Raw genomic sequence first — 22,415 nt, forward strand, 5'->3', positions numbered from 1 at the left:
ATATAAGACATACTCATATAACATATAATATCTTTATGCTTTTTGTATATTTATGTATGCCTGCCTGAGCTTATGTGCACCACAAGCATGGAGGTAGTTACAGAGGTCTTAGAACATTACATCGTCTAGAACTGAAGTTACAGACAGTTGTGAGCCACATAATGTGTGTTCTTAGAACCAAATCCAGATCTTCTGCAAGAATAGGAATTACTTTTAATCTATGAGTCATCTTTGTCACTACATACACTGTTTTTTTTTTAAATTAAGATAGCATTTTTTAATGAATCACAATGGTCTAAGACACAAATTATTTTTCTTAGGTGCTATAATTGAATGCACATTTGAGAAGCTAATGTACATGTATTTTTTGCTTCTTTTCTTTTGATGTGTATGTGTGCTATGTGTGTGCACACACATTTGTATGTATTTTTGTAGGCCAGAGATTGATATCAAGAATCTTCCTTGAATGCTCTTCTTCTTTACTGTTTTGAGGCAAGACCTTTCAATCAGAATATGTTGTATGAGAAGAGTCTATTCTCAATAAGTGAGAAAAAATTAAAAAGACAAAAAAGGGTAGTTCCAATGATAAAGCAATAAATACTGGAAATGCCATAAAAGAGAAAGCATCTGAAAATACCTAACCTACTGTTGTATGTGTGTGTTGCATGCAATGCAACACTACTAAGCCTAAATGAAAATGTAAAAAAGTGTATACACAAAAATGCAAATAAGTGTAACTTACCTATTAAAAGACTATCTGAGGCTATTAACAAGAGACAGCTGTTGGGTAAAGAGAGACAGTTTTTTTTTTAAGGATGAGGCCCATGAAATGCTACCCATTGTCCAGTATATATGGTCCTTTGCCCATACATGTACTGACGATACTAAGTAGAATCAGTGGGATTTTATGTATTTGTGAGGCCTTAAATTAGCGGTAATCTTCCTGCTTCATCCACCTAAGTGTTGGGATCACAGGTGTGACCTGCCATGCGCAGTCATGAAATAGGCTTAAAAATATTAGCAACACAAGTACACAGCACGTCAAAATAAATTATGATCTTATGGAGCTCATTCCAATTATGCAAGGGGTGGCACTATCAGTAAAACCATTAATATAGCCTTGTATTAATGAATCCCAAGCAATAATTGTAAGGCTTATTCTACATATAGAAAGATACTTCTCAGCATTGCCATTCACAGAAAGTCCTAGTTTCTTAAGAAAATAAATTAGAACTGCTTTTTAAAAGTTTAAAAGTGTTTGAGATCTTCTTTACATTAAAAGAGATCTAACAATTTGCAGAGAGTTAATTAAGTCAGAGAAATTGCAATTAACATTACAATGAGGCACTTATGCATGCCTACAAGAACGATGAAAATGGGAAAGAGGGCTTCCTTGTGTTGCAACAACAAGATATCTATGCCTGGCTGATTGTAAACAACAGAAGTTAATTCTTTCAAGGTTTGGAGTCAAAGGATTAAGATCTGAGTATTTATGGCCTTTTTGCTCTATTCTTTCTCAGCATAAAATATGAAGGGAAACAGAGTAGGGACCCAGTCCTTTGAATACAGCTCCTCTTCTAACACTGTCGCACTGAGGATTACATTTTCAACAAATGAAACACTTTCAAACGGAAGCTTCTGCCTGTTTGCAAGGGGCTGGAGCAGTGCAACGCTCATATACTGCTGCTGCTGCTGCTGAGAACACAGAGCTGAACAAACACTCCGAAAGGTTGCTTGATGATATCTGACCTGATAAGGCACATACCTTATGATCCAAAATATTACTCTTCAGTCTACACCCAAGAGAAATAAAAATTCCATCCAAATATATGTACAAAATGTTCATAGCACCATTATTCAGAACTAAAAAAAATGGAAATATGTAAAACTGCGTAATACATATATATTTATACTTTCATATATTAAGAGAGATCTACATACTGTAATACTGGACACCAGTAGGAATAACATTTTGTGACTGTGAACAACATAACAAATTATACATTTAAACATGTGTTACATTGACTGAAAAGAAACCTGACACAAAAGAGCACTTTGTACGATTCAAAGAATTTTACTTGAAATCTTCCCAAAGATATGAAGCAAATCAATACTCAAATTTTGCTTTATTTGAAGACAATTTCTGCTTTCTTGCATTACTTACAACTGCAGATGAGCATTCATTAGCTAAAGCCTTAAAGGGCAGTTTCTTAGACACAGGAATAGAGCTAACATCTCTGACAACCAAATGAATGAGAGTTATACGAGTGATACCTAGGCCAGACTTACCCCACGTATTCCACCTGACATACATTAATATACAACGAAAAGTTCTCCCCTATCCGGAGATGATAATGCATAGCTGAATAAGTAACTTCAGAGTTGGGAATAGTACATGGTTATATCATGCTAATAACTTGTTCTTGTAGTAATGATGAAGAGATACTCAGTCTTCACTAAATCCTATAGTGGTTACTCAGCGGCCAACTCCAACGGCCAAGGAAAGCTGAGGAAAATAACCATTATCCCAATTTGTTCACACTGTGTGCTAGGAATTAAAGAAGACTGACATGGTCATCAGCAATCCATCTCCAGTATTGTTCATACAAGTCACCTGACAGTTTCAGAAATAGTAATATGCACATTCATGTACGCAGACAAAGACACATACATATAAGTTGCTTTTCTCACAAGTCTAGAAATTAATGGAGACAGATCAATGAAAACAAAAATTTAAGGTTCAGCAGACTCAATTTTTTTGAGCATAATTCTTTTGGGGGTACTTCATATCAGGTAAACCAATTCTGCTCACCTCCCAGTACCTACATATCCTCCCTTCACCCTTGAAGCATCCCCTGCAAAATAAATCCCCTCAAACTCAATTAAAAACAAAACAACAAAAAATCTCACTCCTCTGTCTTTTCAACACTTCTTCATTCATCCTAGTGGCATTGGGAGCTGTGGTGTGTCACACAGAATACCTTTTATCCTATCAACCCCACTCACAAAATGTTCATTGCAATGACGCATTGGTCTGTTTCTAGGTCTCTGGTACACTATCATCACTGGACCCTCACCAAAACTCCTCTTAGTAATTCTGCTGTTGCCCCAAGTCATAGAGATTATGCAGTTATCATTCTGCAGGACCAGTCAGTCCCTTCACACACTTCAGCAGGTCACAGATGGGGTAGATGTTAGGGTGGGCCAACCTAAGGCCATGGATGTGGGTCTGGGTGGTAGCTGAGCTGGTTGGTCTGGGCCACTGGGACTGCCCCCGCTAAGGTGAGGGACAGAGACAGATCTAGGCCCATGCCATTGAGACCATCTCTCCCATGCCCATGGTGAAGGTTGGAGTCATCTTTCCCAAGCGTGGAGGCCAGCTCTTTCATGGGGCGCTTGTCCAGCTCTCCTGCTACAGTGACCAGTGATGGATAGGGCCATCTATCCCAGGGACAGTTAGATGTGGGGCTGGCTCAGCATGGCCCTCAGATTTCAACGAGGTTCCTATGGCCGGTCCACTGCAGCAGCATGTCCGTAGACATCATGCCAGACATCAGCTGCAATACAATTACAGATCTAGACATGGTCCTTGGCAGCAGTCCAGGCCCAGATGTCACCATGATCCCGATGGCAGCACAGAACACCCAGACCAGTATGGCCCTGGCAACAGAAAAGCCCTTGGACATCTGTAGAGGGCCGCAACCACACTCTCCACCATAGATGGCGCTGCACCACCAGGTGAGCTAGAAAGCTCACACGTGTTGGTATTTTTTCCACTACTCCCAAGGTTTCACCTGGGACTGGGAGCAGTTTGACCAATCCGAGAATGACACGTCCGAAGCGGGGTCTGTTTCCTTTATAAGGGATGGGTTCCATCTTATCTGGGTCCCCGGCCATGTTGGCTTATGCTCTAGCTCCCAAGAGGATTAAAACCATTCCTGCAGAAGGATCCTAAGTGTTCCGCGTGGTTCTTGCTGGCGAGACGGTAGCGCGGGACAACTGGTGCCGAAGCCCTCGGGACGCCGAGGAATCCTGACCACCGCACCGACGGGGATCTCTTGGATTCACCTTGGATTCAGGAAGGATTCAGAACTGCAGGGTCTGCATATTCAGAGAGGTAATGTCTGTTCCTGGATTTTTCGGTTTTGAGCTTGACTTGTCTCCACATTGGGAAGGTTTCATACAGGCCTTGATGCTTATCTTAGCAATTCTTTTATTTTTCGTCAGAAATTGCTTAAAAGATGAATCTTGCCAAGCGGTTGTTGCAAGGGCAGAGGAAATTCAGGACAGAATATCAGAAACTGAATGCAGTGGGAGGTTAGACGCGCGCGTGAGAAAAAAAATTAAGGAAAAAGGACCCTCCAGGAATTCTAAGGAAGTAAAAATGGGGGAGAACATTGGCCCACAAGGCCAAAAGTTTTCTGCAGGAGAAGAGGAAGGAGAACTGGATACAGAGGAGGAAGTAGAATTAGCCAACGGCAGGGCCATGAGGTTATCCCAAACGGCCCATCCACCTCATTATAGGCTACGCCCTCCCCCAATTGCCCCTTCGGCGCCTCCTTATGAGGAACGCCTTGGGCCAAAGACCTTTTCATTTATCCCTGACAAGGTCAAGAGAAAGCTACACTTGGCCTTCCCCATTTATGAAGGGGAAAACGGGCGATTACATGCACCTGTGGAGTACAATCAAATCAAAGAGTTAGCAGAGTCAGTCAGAAAGTATGGAGTGACTGCTAATTTTACCTTAGCCCAGTTGGATAGATTGGCCTTGTCTGCCATGACTCCAGCGGACTGGGAAACAGTTGCAAAAGCATCGCTCATCAGCATGGGTCAATATTTGGAATGGAAAGCGCTGTGGCACGAGGCAGCCCAGGAACAGGCCAGAGCTAACGCTCAGGCCTTAACTCCAGAACAACAGCAATGGACATTTGACCTCCTGACTGGGCGAGGGCACTATGCCGCTGCCCAGACAAACTACCATTACGGCGCCTACCGCCAGATAGCCGATACAGCTGTAAGAGCATGGAAAGCCTTGTCAAAAAAGGGAGAAGGGAGCACTCCGCTCACTAAGATTATACAAGGGACTCAGGAGCCTTTTTCAGATTTCGTGGCAAGAATGATTGAGGCAGCAGGACGCATTTTTGGCGATACTGATACGGCCACGCCCCTAATTGAGCAGCTCATTTTTGAGCAAGCCACGCAGGAGTGCCGTGCCGCCATAGCACCTAGGAAAAATAAAGGGCTACAGGACTGGCTCAGGGTCTGTAGAGAATTAGGAGAACCCCTGACGAATGCAGGTTTGGCTGCAGTCATTATGCAGTCACAAAAACACCTTTTTAAAGGGCCAGACAGCTTAAGTTTTTAAGAACTGCTTAGCATTTTAAGAACTCAAGTCCTCCTGAAAGATTGCTGTGTGTACGCTTGGCTTGTCTGGTGTTTCGGGTTCCGCAGGGAGATGGATGCGAAGGGCCCTTGGATTTTGGGGTGATTGGGTCGTTGGCTGGATCTGTGAGAGTTTATAGCCGCTTTTGCTGTGGCACAGGTGTTGAGAGTTTGCTAGTAGGGAAGCGGCCCTGGTCGCCGCTTCTCCCATCGGCCCCTTGAGCCGCAGTGGCTCTGGCGCGGACCTTGAGATGTTGCCGCCTGTGCTGCCTCGGTCTGAGTGTCGGCTCCCGCCACACTCCACCACCAACACAGCCTCAGAGAACTAGGCTAGCCCCGCAAGGAAGGCAGGGGCGCCTGGGGGTGGAGCCGCCACTTCCTGGCCTGGGACACGCGGAGCTGTGCAGCCGCACACAGCCCTTGGATGGCGGGCGGGCTCTGGAGCCCGAGGCCACCATACCAACAAGAAATACGGGAGCCAATAAATCCTAAACCTAATATCAGCAAACAGGGCCTGGGTTTTTCTTAGGCGCCACTGGGGCAGCACGGCCTATATCGTAAAAAACAAAGACCCTCAATCAGTTATCGACCACAGTGGCTACAGCCCTGGATCAACAGGCTACCATAGATACATCTATTAGAGGTAGAATAAAAAACAGGTGGATAGCTTATGGCAGCTTGCCCAATTGGGCTGTGAATGGAAAACTCCAGCCTTATGTGTGACCAGTGTACCATATGAGAACTTTATAAAAGTGGCTAACTTGTCCCGAGAATTGTCTTTGTATCTTGCAGGAGAATTTTGATGATTTGCTGTCCTCCTTGAGATGGTCCATCATGACAATCAACTCCACGCGAGTGGACATAAGCCTGGCTGAAGAATTCCAGTCCTGGGTTGTGTCCTTCATCTCCTACTTCAAGGAATGGGTGGGGGTGGAAGTGTTTTGGAACGGTCCTGCTATGGAATAGTGTTTCTCCTCTGGATGGTCTGCTGACTCAAATCCCAAAGCCATAGGGATAAAGTGGTTTTTGCACAGCGCTGGCTGCCCTGGAACAGGGGGCCTCTACTGATGTGTGGTTATCTATGTTAAAGCAGTAAGGTTTAAGCCAACCAGCTCCTGCACCCCTAGGACTGTGGTCCATTGCACAGGGTGGAGTGTTTGGCTTAGCTAGCCCTGAAGGTTGTCGAGCTGAAGAGCATCGCACAGAGAATGGCCCTCTCTGAGAGATAAGTCGCTCTGCTTAAGGGTTTCCTGCTGTGTATTCCCTTTCCCAGAAAAATGGCAGAGGGCAGGCCGGATAGGTTCCAGGTGTCATGAGCCTAGGGACAGATTCCGTGTAAGCCCATTTTAATGTTTTCATTTTGGGAAGTGCGACCTCTATCTTTACCTTCCTAGGGAGTTGCCTTTCTGCAAAGAAGTAAAATTAGGGGGAGATGTAGAGGGCCGCAACCACACTCTCCACCATAGATGGCGCTGCACCACCAGGTGAGCTAGAAAGCTCACACGTGTTGGTATTTTTTCCACTACTCCCAAGGTTTCACCTGGGACTGGAAGCAGTTTGACCAATCCGAGAATGACACGTCCGAAGCGGGGTCTGTTTCCTTTATAAGGGATGGGTTCCATCTTATCTGGGTCCCCGGCCATGTTGGCTTATGCTCTAGCTCCCAAGAGGATTAAAGCCATTCCTGCAGAAGGATCCTAAGTGTTCCGCGTGGTTCTTGCTGGCGAGACGGTAGCGCGGGACAGACATCAACATGGTTGAGGTGGCTGTCCAGACCACAGACATCTGCACAGCCCATGGTAGTAACAAGAGCAACAAACATCAACTCAGACCTTAGCTGCTGCTAGGCCATGGGTTCAGACAAGGTCCTAGGTAGCAGCTCAGGTCCAGACGACACTATGGCCCCTGGTAGCAGTGCAAGCCACCTAGATCGACATGACCCTGGTGGCAGTATGGCCCTCACATACTAATATGACCACAGATTGTAGCCTAGACCCCAGGCATCCATTTGGCCTTTGGTGGCTCCATGGGCCACAGACATCAACACAGATTCCGACTGTGGTAGGACTATGGACCTATACATAGTCCTCAGCAGCAGCCCAGGCTAAGATGTCATCATGGGCCCTGGTGGCAGCACAGGCCACTCAAAAAGGCATGGCTCCAGTGGCAGAGTGGCCCTCAGACACCAACATGGTCCCAGGCAGTAACTCTGACCCCTGGCATCAGCATGGCCTTTGATGGTATCTGGAGTCATGGACATCAAAACAGATCCTGGCTGTGATAGGGCCACGGACCTAGACATGACCTCCAGCTTCAGCCCTGGCCAGGACAACATCATGGCAACTTGGGGCAGCATAGACCACTCAGATCTGTATGGCCCCGGCTGCAACATGACCGTCAGATCCCCACCTGGCCTCAGGTGACAGCCCAGACCCCAGGTATATACATGGCCTTTGATAGTATCAAGAGCCATGGATATGAGCCCAGATACTGGGGGTAGTAGTGTCACGGACCCAGACATGGCCCCATGCTAGACATCACCATGACCTCGGGTGGCAGCACAAGCCATCCAGGTTAGCATGGCCCTAGAGGCAGCATGGCCCTCAGACACCAACATGAACTCAGTTGTCTGACTAGAGTTATCCATGTGACTTCAGTGGTTACTGAAGCCATGAACATCAACACAGACACTGGCCGCTGCAGAGCCATGGACCCAGACATATCCCACCCCAGAAGCAAGGGCCTGAATGTCATCTTATTCCTTGATGGCAGTACAGGCCATTCAGATCAACATGACCCCAGGGGGGTTACGGCCTTCAGACATCAAATTTGCTACAGGTGGTGGCCCAGACCCTGGGCACCCCCATGGTTTTGGTGACAACATGGGCCATGGACATCAACAGAGATCCCAGCTGAGATAGCACCACAGACCCAGACATGGTCCTAGGAAGCAGCTCAGGTCCAGAAGTCACCCCAGACCTGGGTGGCAAGTAGGCCACCAACATCAGTCCATTCTTTACTACTGTCGTCTCTTCAGACCTGCCTCTTACTACAGCACATGAACCACTCTGCCTCTCTTTCCCTCCCGTTTCTCCACCATATACTTGCTCATCATAATGACACCTGCCTGCCCAGGGCCCGTGCCTGTGGAGCTGGGAAGGCCTGTGGGTGCCTTCAAGCAGCCCAGACCATGAGGAACCAAACTGCCCCATAGGTGAACAGACTCAATTTTTACTACACATATGCAGTTAAAGCAACTGAAATGTTTTAATATGGAAAATTTTGGCAATGACATCCAGAATTGACTCTAGCATTTTTTTTCTGTCCCCACTTTTGGCATTTTGCCAATAATATCAAACGCTGATGTGGAAATGTAAGCAAACACATGATAAGCATCAAGTACTTTTGTATCTCACAGTCATTAACCTGAGATTTTAGCTTAGAAAATTCTATACAGCCACTTTTAAGTATTGGTGTATTGACGTGTAACAAAAAGTATAACATAATATATATTCAATATATTCTATATTAAATCATAGCATAATATATCAAATATATAATATATTAAATTATGGCATAATATATATCAAATACATATATTGATCTAAAATGCTGCCACTGTCTCAGAATTAAGTTCTGCAATAAAGGGCTTCCTAGCACAGTGAGGCCCTGAGTTCTAGCCCCAGAATCAGCCACATAAAATGTTGTCATTATACAAGTTATTATGAAACAATAAGAAAACTTTTGCTCACAAAACAGATTGTTTCACCTAAGTTCTGGCAAACAAATTGGGGAATTCTGGGGGGCAGAAGGTTTAAGCAGGAAGGGGTAGGGTGATGAAGGAGATATAGAAGGGAGGATGAACCAAAAAGAGAGGTGTATGAAAAACACATATGGAAACTTCTCTTGAAACTCAATTAAAAACATAATTTCAAAAGAGTTTGAAAAAAGTTACCCTGCAAAGCTAGGTAATGCTGCTCCTAGATGCAGTGGGCGATGAAACAAAACCCCAGTGGCTGATGTTGAATTCCTTCTGTATGAGTTGCTGACCAGGAGGCCTCAGAGTCCCCTCCCCCCAACCCCAATAATACAAGCTCTCATCATTCTTCTAGATGGCTGTCTTAGTTAGGGCTTCTATCGCTGTGCTAAACACCATAACAAAAAGCAACTTAGAGAGAAAGGGAGTTCGTTTTACATCATCCAGAGAAATCAGAGCATCAACTCAAGGCAGTAACCTTGGGGGCAGGAACTGATGCAGAGGCCATGGAGGATTGCTGCATACTGATTCGTTCCTCGTGGCTTATTCGTCCTGTTTTCATATAGCACCCAGGACCACTTTCCCAAAGGTGGCATTGCCCACAATGAGCAAGGCCTTACAACATCAATAATTAATAATGAAAATGCTAAAGAAACTTGCCTCTCCATGACAAACCATACTCCATCATGTGCATTGCCCTCAGCATTATTTTCTAAGTTTCCGCAGCAACTCATTAAGTTCTGAACACTCACTGGCATTTCTAACCCAAATTTCCAAAGTCCTTTCACAGTTCTCTCCAAAACATGTTCATGTCTGCCACAGCAGTGTCCCATGAATCTGGTGTTTAGTATTTTTCCTTGGCCGACAAACCTCCCCACCAACTCAATAATCCAAATCAAACCAGATCAGACCGAATTAGAAAAGAACCCAGGTGTAAAGGATGGCAGCATTCCCGGGTGCCCCCCTTCCCGGGAAACATGGAGAGGGAAACAGAGAACCAAAAGACCATGGAAAACCACGAGACCATGTGTTCATTCTCTGGGGGGCAGTTTAACTAGCCTGTTGGAGTGGTCTTGATCTTCCCTGGGGAGGGGTCACCGTTTGCTAGGCTTTCTTGGAGGTGAAGTTTGGACTGAGGCAACTCCCAGGGGAGGGGGCTCAAAATGGGTGCCAGGGGGCTGAGGTGAAGCCCCCAACTAAACATTCCAGACTCTTTGTATAAAGGGTTGTTATGGAGCTGAGGTGATGCTTTTAACCAAACACCTGGTACCAAGGTCGTAGTTTGGGTTTCTGATCCTGTGACAAAGGACCATGACCGAGCACCTTGAGAAGGAAACATTTATTTTTGTCCTACACTTTCACACCGCAGTCCATCATCAAAGGAAGTCAGAGCAGGGACTCAAAGCAGGACAAGAATCTGAAGGCAGGAACTAGAGCTAAGGCTGTGGAGGAACGCCGCTTTCTGGCTTGTTTCCTGTGGTTTGATCAATTTGTTTGTTTTACAACCTGGGACCACATTCCCAGGCACGACACTCTCTGCATTGAGCTGGGCCCTCCCATATCATTAATAAAGAAAATGCCCAACAGACTGCCTGTAGGGCAGGCAGAGTTGTGGAGGTTTTTTTTTCAAATAGACTCTAAGCAACTAGTGCTAGTGTGTATCAAGTCGACACAGAACTAAAGAGCACAGTTTACTAGGTGATAAGATTCAGTTGCTGAAAATATCACATATTCTGCTTGAAAGGTAAAGAAAAATCAAGATGAATGGGCTAGAAACTTAATTTCTGCTAGCTAGGTTTCATCGTGATAGACGGTGTTAGGCAGGCTACTGGGGGGAAAAGCCATTAGTGGTCTTTTCATTGAACCCCACAATTTATAACACTAACCCGCTGGGCAATTTGTGCCCACTTTTGGAAGAGTAGCACAACTTCTGCGAGAGTACCCAGCTACTCTACGATTTGGTTTGAGGCCCACTCCACAGGAAGGAATCCATTTCTGGTACTGCAAACCTGGTCAAAATCATGCCTGGGGAAGTCATAGGCCCTGGGGGGGGGGGGGGAGACTTGTTACTGTACTTTAGCTGAATAGACATAGCATGAAAATATTTTCTAAATATCTTTTGGGGGCTGTTTATTTGTTTGTTTGCCTTTCAAGACAAGGTTTCTCTGTGTGGCTTCGGAGCCTGTCCTTGAAGTCGCTCTATAGACCAGACTGGCCTTGAACTCACAGAGATCTGCCTGCTTCTGCCTCTCAAGAGCTGGGCTTAAAGGTGTGTACCACCAAGTCTCTATTTCTTTATATATGTAAAAAATGCTAATCTTAGTCTTAATTGGAGAAGCTTCTCTTTATACTGAATGGTGGATGAGAAGATGGGAAGAACATAAGAGCCAGAAGATCAACAGAGGGGCTACAAAGCACAAGTCAGAATGTCCCCTAAGCCTTAGAGAGAATGGTAAAAAGATCATATTTAGAGATGAGCACTCAACCATCATTTGTTCTCAGAACCTTGAGTATTCGTGAGTCTTTGCGTTCCCTTCTGTTTAGTGCAATAAGAGCCAATAGTTCAACAAGGAAGGTTAGCTGTCTGTCAACAAGGCTATCTTTACAAAGGCCCAGGGCAAGCAAATGCAGCGCTGTGAGTTCATGATAGCTATGGATTTGTCATGCCCAAAATCTAGCCACAGCTATTGACTCTTAATACATTCTGAGAGAAGGAGAGTCGTTATAGTCAATTATTTAATCTGTGGTTGAGTTCATCACGCTCCAGTGAATAGTGTCATATCCAGGGTCATACTGATAGCTCTACCTAAACTCCGTGGATCACAAGCAGAAAGACAGGAATGTGGGAAACAGATTTGTAGGGAAAGGGATGATTGATGAGAAAAGTTGGCGAAGAGTAAGGGGCTTATAGTAATCACAACTCAGTATATACATGTATGGTGCTGTCAAAGAACAAATTTAATTAATATAAATAATAATGACAAATTATTCTACCCAGGAAAAATTACAAGAATGGTCATAGAGCACACCTTTAATCTCAGCATTAGTGAAGGTTAGGCAGCCTGGTCTACAGAGCTAGTTCCAGGACAGCCAGGGCTCCACATAGAAACGCTGTCTTGAAATACCAAAAAATATAAATAAGTATATATCACTAAATGACATCTTGTGTGTTTTAATATATTTACAAATACATGGTAAATAAATTTAGTTTATAAAGAATGGAAAGGAAATTAGTAAATTGATATATTACTTTCATGAGATGAAAGCCCCACTATTGTTATTTATTTATTCTCAAAGTATATATACACTCAATAAAATCCCAGAAAAAACACTAAAGGATATTTTAAAAGAAATTAACAAGCTACTTTTTAAACTTATATAAAGATGTAAAAATACTAGACTATTAATCAACTCTGAGAAATATAAAAGTTGGAGAAATACTACCTCATTTGGAAACATTTATAAACTTATGTTTCTGCAGAGTGATCTATCAGCATCAAAGTATAAAGGAGACCAGAGGATCAGAGTAATAAATCCAGAAATAGACTCACATATATATGGACAATTAAGTTTGACAAATTAAACTTAATTTGGCATGAAAGGAACACTCTTGTGTGAAAACTAGTGGATATCTATGTTAACAAATGTAAGCCATGACTCACATATGGCTCATAAACAAAAGTCACGTGAAAATGGATCATAGTCATAGGGTTTTTGTTTCTTTCATCCTTGTTCTGTGTGAGAGGGTATGTAGCCTAGGATGTCCTTGAAACCCACCATAATCTTGTTGCAACCTTCCAATTGCTAAAATTATAACCAAGTGCACCATTTCTGGTATTGATCATAGATTTAATCATAAAACATAAATATATAAGAATTCTAGCAGAAACCACAGGAGAACATTCTAGTGACCTTAGCTTAGATTTCAAAGCTGAGATGTCAGTATTAAGAGCTAGATATAGCAAGACATAGTGGCTCATGTCGATCATCCCAGAACTTGAGAGGCTGAGGCAAAAGGATCAAGACTTTAAGGGTAGACTGAGAACCATTTTGTTTGAAACAAACATAACAGGAAGCAGACAAATAGGTCTGCACAAAGCATAAGCTTCAATTCTTTCAAATGTACAGTTGAGAAAATGTGGACTAGCCCCTGACTAGAAGACAGAATTTTTCAATGTGCATCTTATAAAAGATATGTACCAAAAATATAGAAAGTCACATAGAACTCACAACAACAACAACAACAAAACAGATCAAGTCAGAAAAAAACAGGTAATAAATAAACAAATAAATAGGTAAAGGCCGAAGAGATGGTTCAACATTCAAGAGGGTATATTGCTTTTACAGAGGTTATTTTTCCCCAAGTTCAGCTCCCAGTGTCCAATTTCTGTTGGCTCATAACTCTAGCTCCAGGGGTCCAACACCTCTGGCTTCCATGAGTATCTGCCCTCATGTACACATACCCGCTTCCCACACAATTAAAAATAAAACCCATAAATAAAGCTTTTAAAAAATAAATAGTGAGATATTTTAATAGCTACACCACTAAAGAAAATACACAAATATCAAGCAAGCACAGAAAAGGCGTTTAACAGCATCAACCATTAGAAAAGAGTAATGAAAACATGATCAATAAGATGCTATTAGGAAAATGACTCAAATTGAAAAGAATGAATATAACAAATACTGACAATATCGTGGAAGATGAAACCTAATGAGAAGTAATATGGCTTGGAGTGCTTGATAGTGTGTGACAATACTAATCTCCCATTTATATTACCTAATCATGCTATCACAAAAGACAGTCACAGATAGTCTTTATGTCTACTTTGTATATGAATATCCCAGATTAGAAACAGCCAGAGCATATAATAACAGATACTAAATTTGTCCACAAAGTCAATAGAAAGCTTTGCACACAATGTATACATCAGAGAATTTAAAAGGTAAATTTAAAAAGCCAGCCCTGAGCCTCCAGATGTTGCGTAGTGGTACAGTGCTTGATTATCATGAAGAAGACCCTGCCCACCCCATCACCAGAGAGTAAGAAGTAGAAAAAAGCTCCAATTTTTAAAAAGCCTGCATGGTTCCTTTTAAATGACCATGAAACCTAATCTAGAGTGACGGAAATACCATGCATTGCTGGGGATAAGGCAGTGAGAGGAATAGCATGCCTGACACTACAGAATTGAACACATTACATCCTGGGGTATAATTATGTATTTCAAACTATCTGGTTGTATTTAAGGGATGCAGCTCATTGTAATTATAATATTGTGTGTGATATTATTTTTGAAATTACTGAACTCTGTCTCTGGGAATGTGAACCACTAACCAGAATTCTGTCATGGTCTCTGCTTCATTTCCTGCCTGTTTCCCTTGAAAGGAAGTCATTTGTAAGTGACAAGTGAAATAAACTCTTTCCTTTCTGTCTTAGTTTGCTTTCTATTGCTGTGATAGAGACCACTGGGGCTGAGGTTGGGGCAGAGAAGAAACTGTTCATCACCAAGGAAAATCGGGGCATTAACTTAAGCAGAACAGGAACTTGGACTTGGAAACTAAAGCAGAGGCCATGGAGGAATGCTGCTTACTGGCTTGCTCCCTGTAGCTTGCTCAGTTTACTTTGATATACACCTTAGGAACAACTGCCGCAGGATGTCATGGCCCACAATACTAGACCCTTCTGTATCAACCATTCATCAAGAATGTCTCACAATCTTGTCAACAGCATTGTGATTGATGCATTTTCTAAATTGAGATTTCCTCTTTCCAGGTGACACTAGTTCACAATAAGTTGGCAGGAAAAAAAGAAAGAAGGAAGGAAGAAAAGAAACAAAGAAGGGAGAGAGAGAGGGAGGGAAGGAGGAAAGGAGGAAGAGAGGGAGGAAAGAAAGAAAAGTGACTAGCACAACCCCTCAGATTGCTTTTGGTCAGTGTTTTATGACAGAAAGAGAAAGCAAACTAGTACAAACGGCCTTCTAATTCACTGTATATTTCAACATCCCCTGGTACGTACTAGGTAATTAATTACTAATTACTATTTAAATAGGCATTTCCACAGAGGAGAAAATTGAGCTCAGAGAGAGTTATCCTGTTATTTCCTCCCATGAATGCCCAGAGTCTACATAGAAAGTTGTTTAATGACACCCTGGGGCACAACACCATAGTCTTTGGGGATAGAAAGATCTCAAGAGTCTCATAAATGAGATATTCTCCAAAGCAGCGCTCTGGCAGGAAGGAGGTGGCCAGGGTCTGGGATTCCCTGTTTCTGTTCTCTCACTCTGCAGAAAGGTTCAGATACCTTCACCCCACCTTCCTGAGACCCCCATACCCTTAGCTGAATACAAACCCCCGGAGAGGGGACCATTCTCTTCTCACCACACAATTTCAGTTTCTGTTATCAAGTTGTCAGGGCCATCACAATTGCATCAGGTTGCCATCGCAACCATAAGTACAAGGTTGTTCTCCACACCAGAATTTCTTCTACACATCCTTAGGTCCTTATAGTGAGCTTTGACTGAGAAACAGTGATTATATAGCCTGGCCCCTCATGTTTCAAACCTCTTGGGCAGTTCTCTCAGTGATAGATCTTTCATTCAGCTTGCTGTTCTTTATCTGTGTCTCGTTTTCTCAGGAAGTGTTTCTATCTCTTCCCTACAAATTCTGGCAGAGGCTCCGCACAGTGCCCTACTGCCCTAAGTCTGACTTACAAACCAGTTAAAATATGAGGTTCCATTTCAAATATCAGTTGTAATTGTATAGCTTCATTAAATTGTATATACTTTGGATCTGGCTAATTTGTGTGTGTAATGTTCTTATTTATTTACAATTTTTGTGACGAAAATATTTTAAAATATGAGGAAAGATAAACGATATACTGAGTGATTCTTAATAAAAGTGATATGGTGAACGCGACTTAGGTTTTCTGGCAAATGATTCTTATTAATGAACTCTCAACTTCGACGGACTTACCATTTCAGCTGTGTTTGGACAGTCACAGCAGCCTAAGATTGTGATGTGTGCCTGTAAAGAGAAAGTTATATAGGTTACCGTGGTAGCAGGAGAAAAGGCTTCAGGATCCTTTACTTGAGAGACATTTCTCAAGGTGCTAAAGACTGCTCTTTTGGGTGTGTATTCCCCAAGCAAACTGTTGCGTGTAGGAGTGTCTGCGTGGTTAAGACAGCCACTGGCCATGGCAGTTTCCCATTCGCTGAGGAGGGATGACTGTAAGAAAGACTGGGCTAGAAAGCACGTATAGTGAGCATTCCACTTAGAAATCCCCTCATGGAGGAACTGAGGAATTTTTTTCATAAATCGATGCAAATAGTGTCATTCTCAGATTATAGTCAAAATCATTACATAGTTCTACCAAGTGTCTTTGTACAGTTGTCTTTTGTTTAGATTCAAGTGCTAGAGGGAAAAATCATGTGAGCCCTGTATTTTTAAATCAATTCATTAAAGATGACAACTAGTATAAACAGCTATGTTGTGATTACTGTTCGAGAATAAGTTCTGGGATCAGACATTCCCAATACTGCTTTGATTTCCCCAAATCTTTGTGTCTTTACAGAAACTTTTAAAACTTTGAGGAGGAATGAAAGAGAACATGCTCAATATACAGAATACACACATAGGGAAGCAGGTTTTTTAAAAACAAAAAAGGGGGCAGCTGGAGAAATGGTTCAGCAGTTAAGAGCACTTGCTCTTCCAGAGGAGCCAGGTTCAATTCCCAGCACCCACATGGCAGCTCACAACTGTTCAGTTCCAGGAGATCTGACACCCTTACACAGACATACACACAGGCAACATAGCAATGCACATAAAAAATAAAAATAAAGGTCAGGTAGTGGCAGAGGCTCGGGAGGCAGAGGCAGGCAGATCCCTGTGAGTTCGAGGCCAGCCTGTCCTACAAGAGCTAGTTCCAGCCTGTCCAACAAGAGCTAGTTCCAGGACATCCAGGACTGTTACATAGAGAAACCCTATCTCAATAAATAAATAAATGAATAAATAAATAAAGTAAATCATTTAAACACTTAAAAATAAAACTAAAAAGAAAAAGCTCACCAAAACAGAATGATATGTTTATCAAAGTGAACTCAAGTTGCAGATGGATAGATAGACAGACAGACAGACAGACAGGAAAGATACTGGGGATTGGATGTAGTGCCTTTCATACACTAGGCAAGTGCTCTGCCATTTAGCTATATTTAACTACCCAGGCCTCAAGTGGTTCTTTTTTTTCTAGTACTGAGGTTTGAAACTAAGGTCTTTAACAGGCAAGGCAAAAGCTCAGCAACAAATTATATCTCCAGCCCCCACGTTAACTTGTTAAATGTATTATTATAATAAATAAAACCATGTGCCACAAAAATAAAATTCCTACGGAAGAGGTTAATTTTTATTCTTGGTTTCCCTTTGCTAATAAAAATGACAACCTCTATCCACATTATACTTCTTGGATCTAATATGGATCTTCAATTCAATAATAAATTCGTAAAAAGCATGCTGTCAGATAAAAACAATTGCATCTCAAAAACAAACAAACAAACAAAAAACATGTCTATCACACTAACAGATGTACTCACCACGAGGAATGGTGAACTGAGAAACTGGTACTTAGTCCTGGTTAAGGCTTTTCTGTGAGTGTTTTTCTTAATGCCAGGTTTTGACATCTGCGGTTTTTATGCTCGGCACCTGTAGCGATTACACCAAGTGTCTGACTGTAAAACAAAATCACATCAATGCTAAGTATGTGCTTGAGCATTCTACCTCCCTTCCCATCTTCACACAACTACTGTATATTTCTGTTCTGATATGCCAAAAAGAGAAAAAAAAACATATTCCACATGTGCATGATGGAAAAATGATCACCACCGAAGTGGTTATTTCAACTATTGCCACTTCCCAGGCAGAGAAATGGAGATCCCATGCAAACTAGGTGACAAATCAGGAGTTAATGTGGGGACACATGACTTCCCACCTTTGAAGTTTCTGCTGGTTGGAAATACTCCTTCGCAAATGCTTAGTCACGGTCAGTATAGACCCATGCATGGCTGATTAAATGAATGGAGAGTTCTGGTTACATGATATGACCATAAAACTGTGCCAAATTAGTTTCAAACTGTTCCTGGGGAAAAGAATAGGCCTTGCTGTTATCAGAGGTAGTGTAGCTGGATCGGTTTGTCTTAAGGGCAGTTAAATCGCACTCACCCCGTTAGCAGTGTTTATTCCCCCGCCTTGGAAAAAGCCATTTTAAATTTCATTGTGTAGTATTGTGTATATTTACTCAATAAGCTAGTTTACAAACATTCCAGTTCCTTTATACCACAAGTCAAGTAGGTGGGGATTTTATGCAGAGAATGAAATGTACTTTGTTGGCAGAATAAAAATGAGTCCTTTCACACAAGGTCGGGAATCTCGAGGAATGATAAAAAAAAAAAGATTTCCAGAGTAAAGAAAAAAGAAATCTATAAGTGAAATTTGATTGCTGTGTTGTCTGAGAAGTAAAAGAAACAGGAGAGGAATTTGGTCATGGAATTTTACCACAGCAACAGAAACCCAAAGTAAGAAAAGCGGTGAGGATTACACCTATATGTGGGTATGAGGACAACTATTTAGAACGCTGCTTTAGGAAGTAGTGGTTGTATGCTCTCCATGAGTTGTGTGTTTACTGGCACTCTAGCACTAGGTAGGACCAGTACCAGACACGATCTCCCTCTTGCTGAGTGTGTGTGTTAAGTACAATTAGAAAGCAGTTGGGCACTGTCGAGGTATGTATGGCACTACTGTACCCTTGGGGTTATCATGCCATACTGGTCATTGTGGTTCATAGGTGTGATAGCTGGTTGGCACTATTGGACACTTCCCTCCTTAGGAAGCTTATATGGTATCTTATGGAAAATGACAGCTAGTCCTCAGGGAGGAGGCTTACGGGTTAGATCCAGATTGAACCTGCTGGGCCCTGAGTCTGAAGTTTATGGTGATTCCATCCACAAAGAGTTCTCTTCCATTTTTGGGGGGCAACCAAGGGCAACAGCAAGAGCCTAAAATGTTTTGGGGAGACTTTTGACCAATCCTGATCAATAATTCATTAGAAGGACTCTCATGCCTGTTTTTTTTGGGGGGGGTTGTTAGGTAGTCTATGGCTCTTGCTGGGGCGGGGGGGGGGTGGCGCTTACCTTGGGCTGCATCCTCACCACCGCCTTCAAATACAGAAGCGCCTGCAAGTCTCCAGGATCCTGATGAAAAAAGTGGAGGACTTCACTGGACCCAGAAAAAGAAGCGACCTGGGCTTCATTACATTCTACATCTCTACCCATGTTGCCTTGTCTTTTTTCCCCCAAGTTAACCCTACCACCCCTGGAGCATTGCCAGCCCAGATGGGAAAATTTTATTTAAGCTATATGTGTATATTTCTACACATAGTTTGTTCTGTGTATTTTAATAGATAGTTCACAATATGATTCCTTATAACCTTTTTAAGTATGCTGCTTTTTTTCTCTTCTCCCCCTTCGATTCTATTTATCTTACTCCTTCCTCTTTAATTAGATGCCCCATTTTTCCATTTCCCCCTTCAGATCATTTGCACTCTGCTACCCGCCCCCCCCCCCCCCCATCTATTGCTTTCCCATTCCGCAGTCCAGCAATGGTCTTTTTTACTTTCCTGGTTTCTGCAGTTACACCAGGTTATGTAGTCACAGTCTTCTCTAGTTCCATCCATTTACCTGCAAATTTATTATTTCAGTAGTTTTTGCAACCAAAGAGTAGCTGATGAAAAGGCAGAGTAGTGGAACCTACACCCAACTGATACATCCATGTGTGGATGGTGTTGGGGTTGGAGTGCATCAGGCCTCAACCCCAGACAAAGAACTACAGATAAGTAAGAAGCACTGAGAGTAAGAGAAATAATCTTCCTGGGTAAGAGCACAGCAATGGGTTACTCAATACTAAGTGGTCAGCCCTGAAGAAATATATGTATAAGTACCATTATACATACTGAGGACGTTGAATTTAGGAATATATGTATGTGTCATGAAGTTGAAAGAGAACAAGGGGATTACATGAGAGGGTTTGGAGGGAGGAAAAGGAAGAGGAAAATAGTGCAATTATATTATAATCTCATAAAATAAAAATAATTATTTGGCAAAAAAGAATGAGATTGGATTTCAAGTTTAAACTATTGTTTGCCTGAAGTAATGTAACAAACTTCTGAATTTCAGCTTCTTAATTTGAAGAGAGTTAAAGCTTGTACTGCTTACTTTTTAGATTATAGAATATATATATGTTTATATGTTTTTAACTGAAAAATCATACCACAAGTGTTATTACCAATATCCCCATAATGATTAAATAATGAACAAACAAGAGTTTTAAGCAGTTAGCACTTATTTAAGGGTATTAAACACACTAGAACATACTCAGCACATGTTAAGCATGCAAACATTTTCAAATGCCAGTAACAGTGCTAAAACATTTTGCAAAGATACAGTGCACAGCAATCTCTGTAGAGAAAACATTGTGAGACACACATTTGATAAGTAAGAGATATGAACTGAGTTACAATTATTTTCAGCCTAAGGAGGCATTCACTATTCAAGTGGACATGTTTGTTGGCAAGAAAGACAAGCATTCAGATTTCTGAAATGGGGACAAATTCTTCTTCTCATACCTATTTACCAATTTTGCATGTCAAACTTCTAAGAAGCAAACCACAATTTTTCTAGTGCTCAAACACATCCTAGAAGATATATGAAAACGGCATTCAATGTGAACCTACAAGGAATGTCAGGAATAAAACATGTCGTTATTATGACAACACCCATACATCAAATTTTTAAATTCTCTCCAAACACATTTTGTATTACACACGGAATAACAGTGATAATGACAAAACTGTGCCTTCTTTTCAAGCCTTATGCAATTGTCTGATAATGTTCTACTCTGGTGAACTTCTGTTGTTGTTGTTGCTGTTTGTACACTAATGCCTCAGTACTCTATCAACCCTTCCCCTCCAACTATACAATTTCATGTTGATTATTATACAAAAGGAAACGTAACAACCATCGTTCACACCAAGAAGGTCCATGAATGCAGTCTCTGTGTTAGGTAAATGGAAGCAGGAGGAGGAGGAGTTCAGCCAGCCCCGGACACAAACCCAGCACGTTTTAAAATAAACAAAGCACAAAAGTCAGCAAGACGTAGGGAAAAGATGAAGGAAATATGTTTCCATAAGCACACAAATGTCCCTTTTCAGATGCAGAGAGAGTCCTTCAAAAAGTCGTGGCTATTTCATACGAATCTGGAAATGGGACAGACACGCGTCCAGAGCCAGTCACAAGAGGCAGAATGCCAGCAATCGGTATAACTTGCCAGGACAGAGTCAAAGTGACATTCCTGTTTCCCTTGAGTCCGTGCCCGTCGTCAAAGAAAAAATACTTGCTTTTGACATCTTTCAGATCCAGCTTGGGGTTCTCTCCTCGCAGAAGGATCTTGTCCCACAGGACCACCTGGTTCACAGCGTTGCTTTTCGTGGAATATTCTGCCGAGAGGTAAAGGAAGAGCTGCTTGACGTTCCAGTCGAAAGTCTTCTCCAAATCCGCAGAGATGTGGAAGGTGATGAAGCCCAGGTCGCTTCTTTTTCTGGGTCCGGTGAAGTCCTCCACTTTTTTGAGCAGGATCCTGGAGACTTGCAGGCGCACTGGCGCGCTTCTGTCTTTGAAGGCGGTGGTGAGGATGCAGCCCAAGGTGAGCGCCGCCATGACGCTCAGCGTGAAGGCGAACAGCGAGTTCGCCCGCGACAGCAGGGTGTTCATGTTGCGGGATGAATCGGCGGCTCCCTCCACGCGGGCTCCACTGGCGCTCGCTCGCTCGCGCGCTCTCTCTCTCTCTAGCTAGGCTCGCTCACAGTGGCTCGCTCTCAGGGCAGGGCTTACAGTCTGTTCGCGTTTCCTCTGCCTTCCTCTGGCTCGCGCGGAATGCTGGGCGCGCGCGCGCGTCCCTGGAGCGCGCACCGCCCACGTTGCCTGTTCTTTTTTTTCCCCCAAGTCACTGGTTAACCCTACCACCACTGTCAGCTGAAAGTCTAAGGCACTTGGGGCATCTGACAGGAAGCAGCAGCACCGTGTCTCTGTGTGGCTGAATAAGCCCAGGGGGACCTGAGCTGCCTCATCCTCCACACCCAGAAACAATCACTGAAGGTCCCATCTGCCCTGTCCAGGGAACCCTTCCTCTTGCATCATGGCTTCCATACAGCCTAGCCCCTCCCCTGGCCTTCTGC

The 22,415-nt window shown here is 42.8% G+C and overlaps 1 protein-coding gene across 1 annotated transcript; it reads right to left on the reverse strand.

Annotated features, from left to right (window-relative positions):
* Nucleotides 1-20,506: 20,506 nt before the first annotated feature.
* On the reverse strand, nt 20,507-22,122 carry LOC148117317 (signal peptidase complex subunit 3). Its single transcript, XM_087902804.1, has one exon. The coding sequence runs from the start codon at nt 21,949-21,951 to the stop codon at nt 21,409-21,411; it is 543 nt and encodes a 180-aa protein (XP_087758930.1). The 5' UTR covers nt 21,952-22,122; the 3' UTR covers nt 20,507-21,408.
* Nucleotides 22,123-22,415: the final 293 nt, after the last annotated feature.

This window comes from Myodes glareolus, chromosome X (genome assembly GCF_982192425.1).
Source record: "Myodes glareolus chromosome X, mMyoGla1.1, whole genome shotgun sequence".
Lineage (NCBI taxonomy): Eukaryota > Metazoa > Chordata > Mammalia > Rodentia > Cricetidae > Myodes > Myodes glareolus.

Coding starts and splice junctions, on each gene's coding strand:
- LOC148117317 (XM_087902804.1), bottom strand. CDS start 21,951: ATGAACACCCTGCTGTCGCGGGCGAACTCGCTGTTCGCCTTCACGCTG.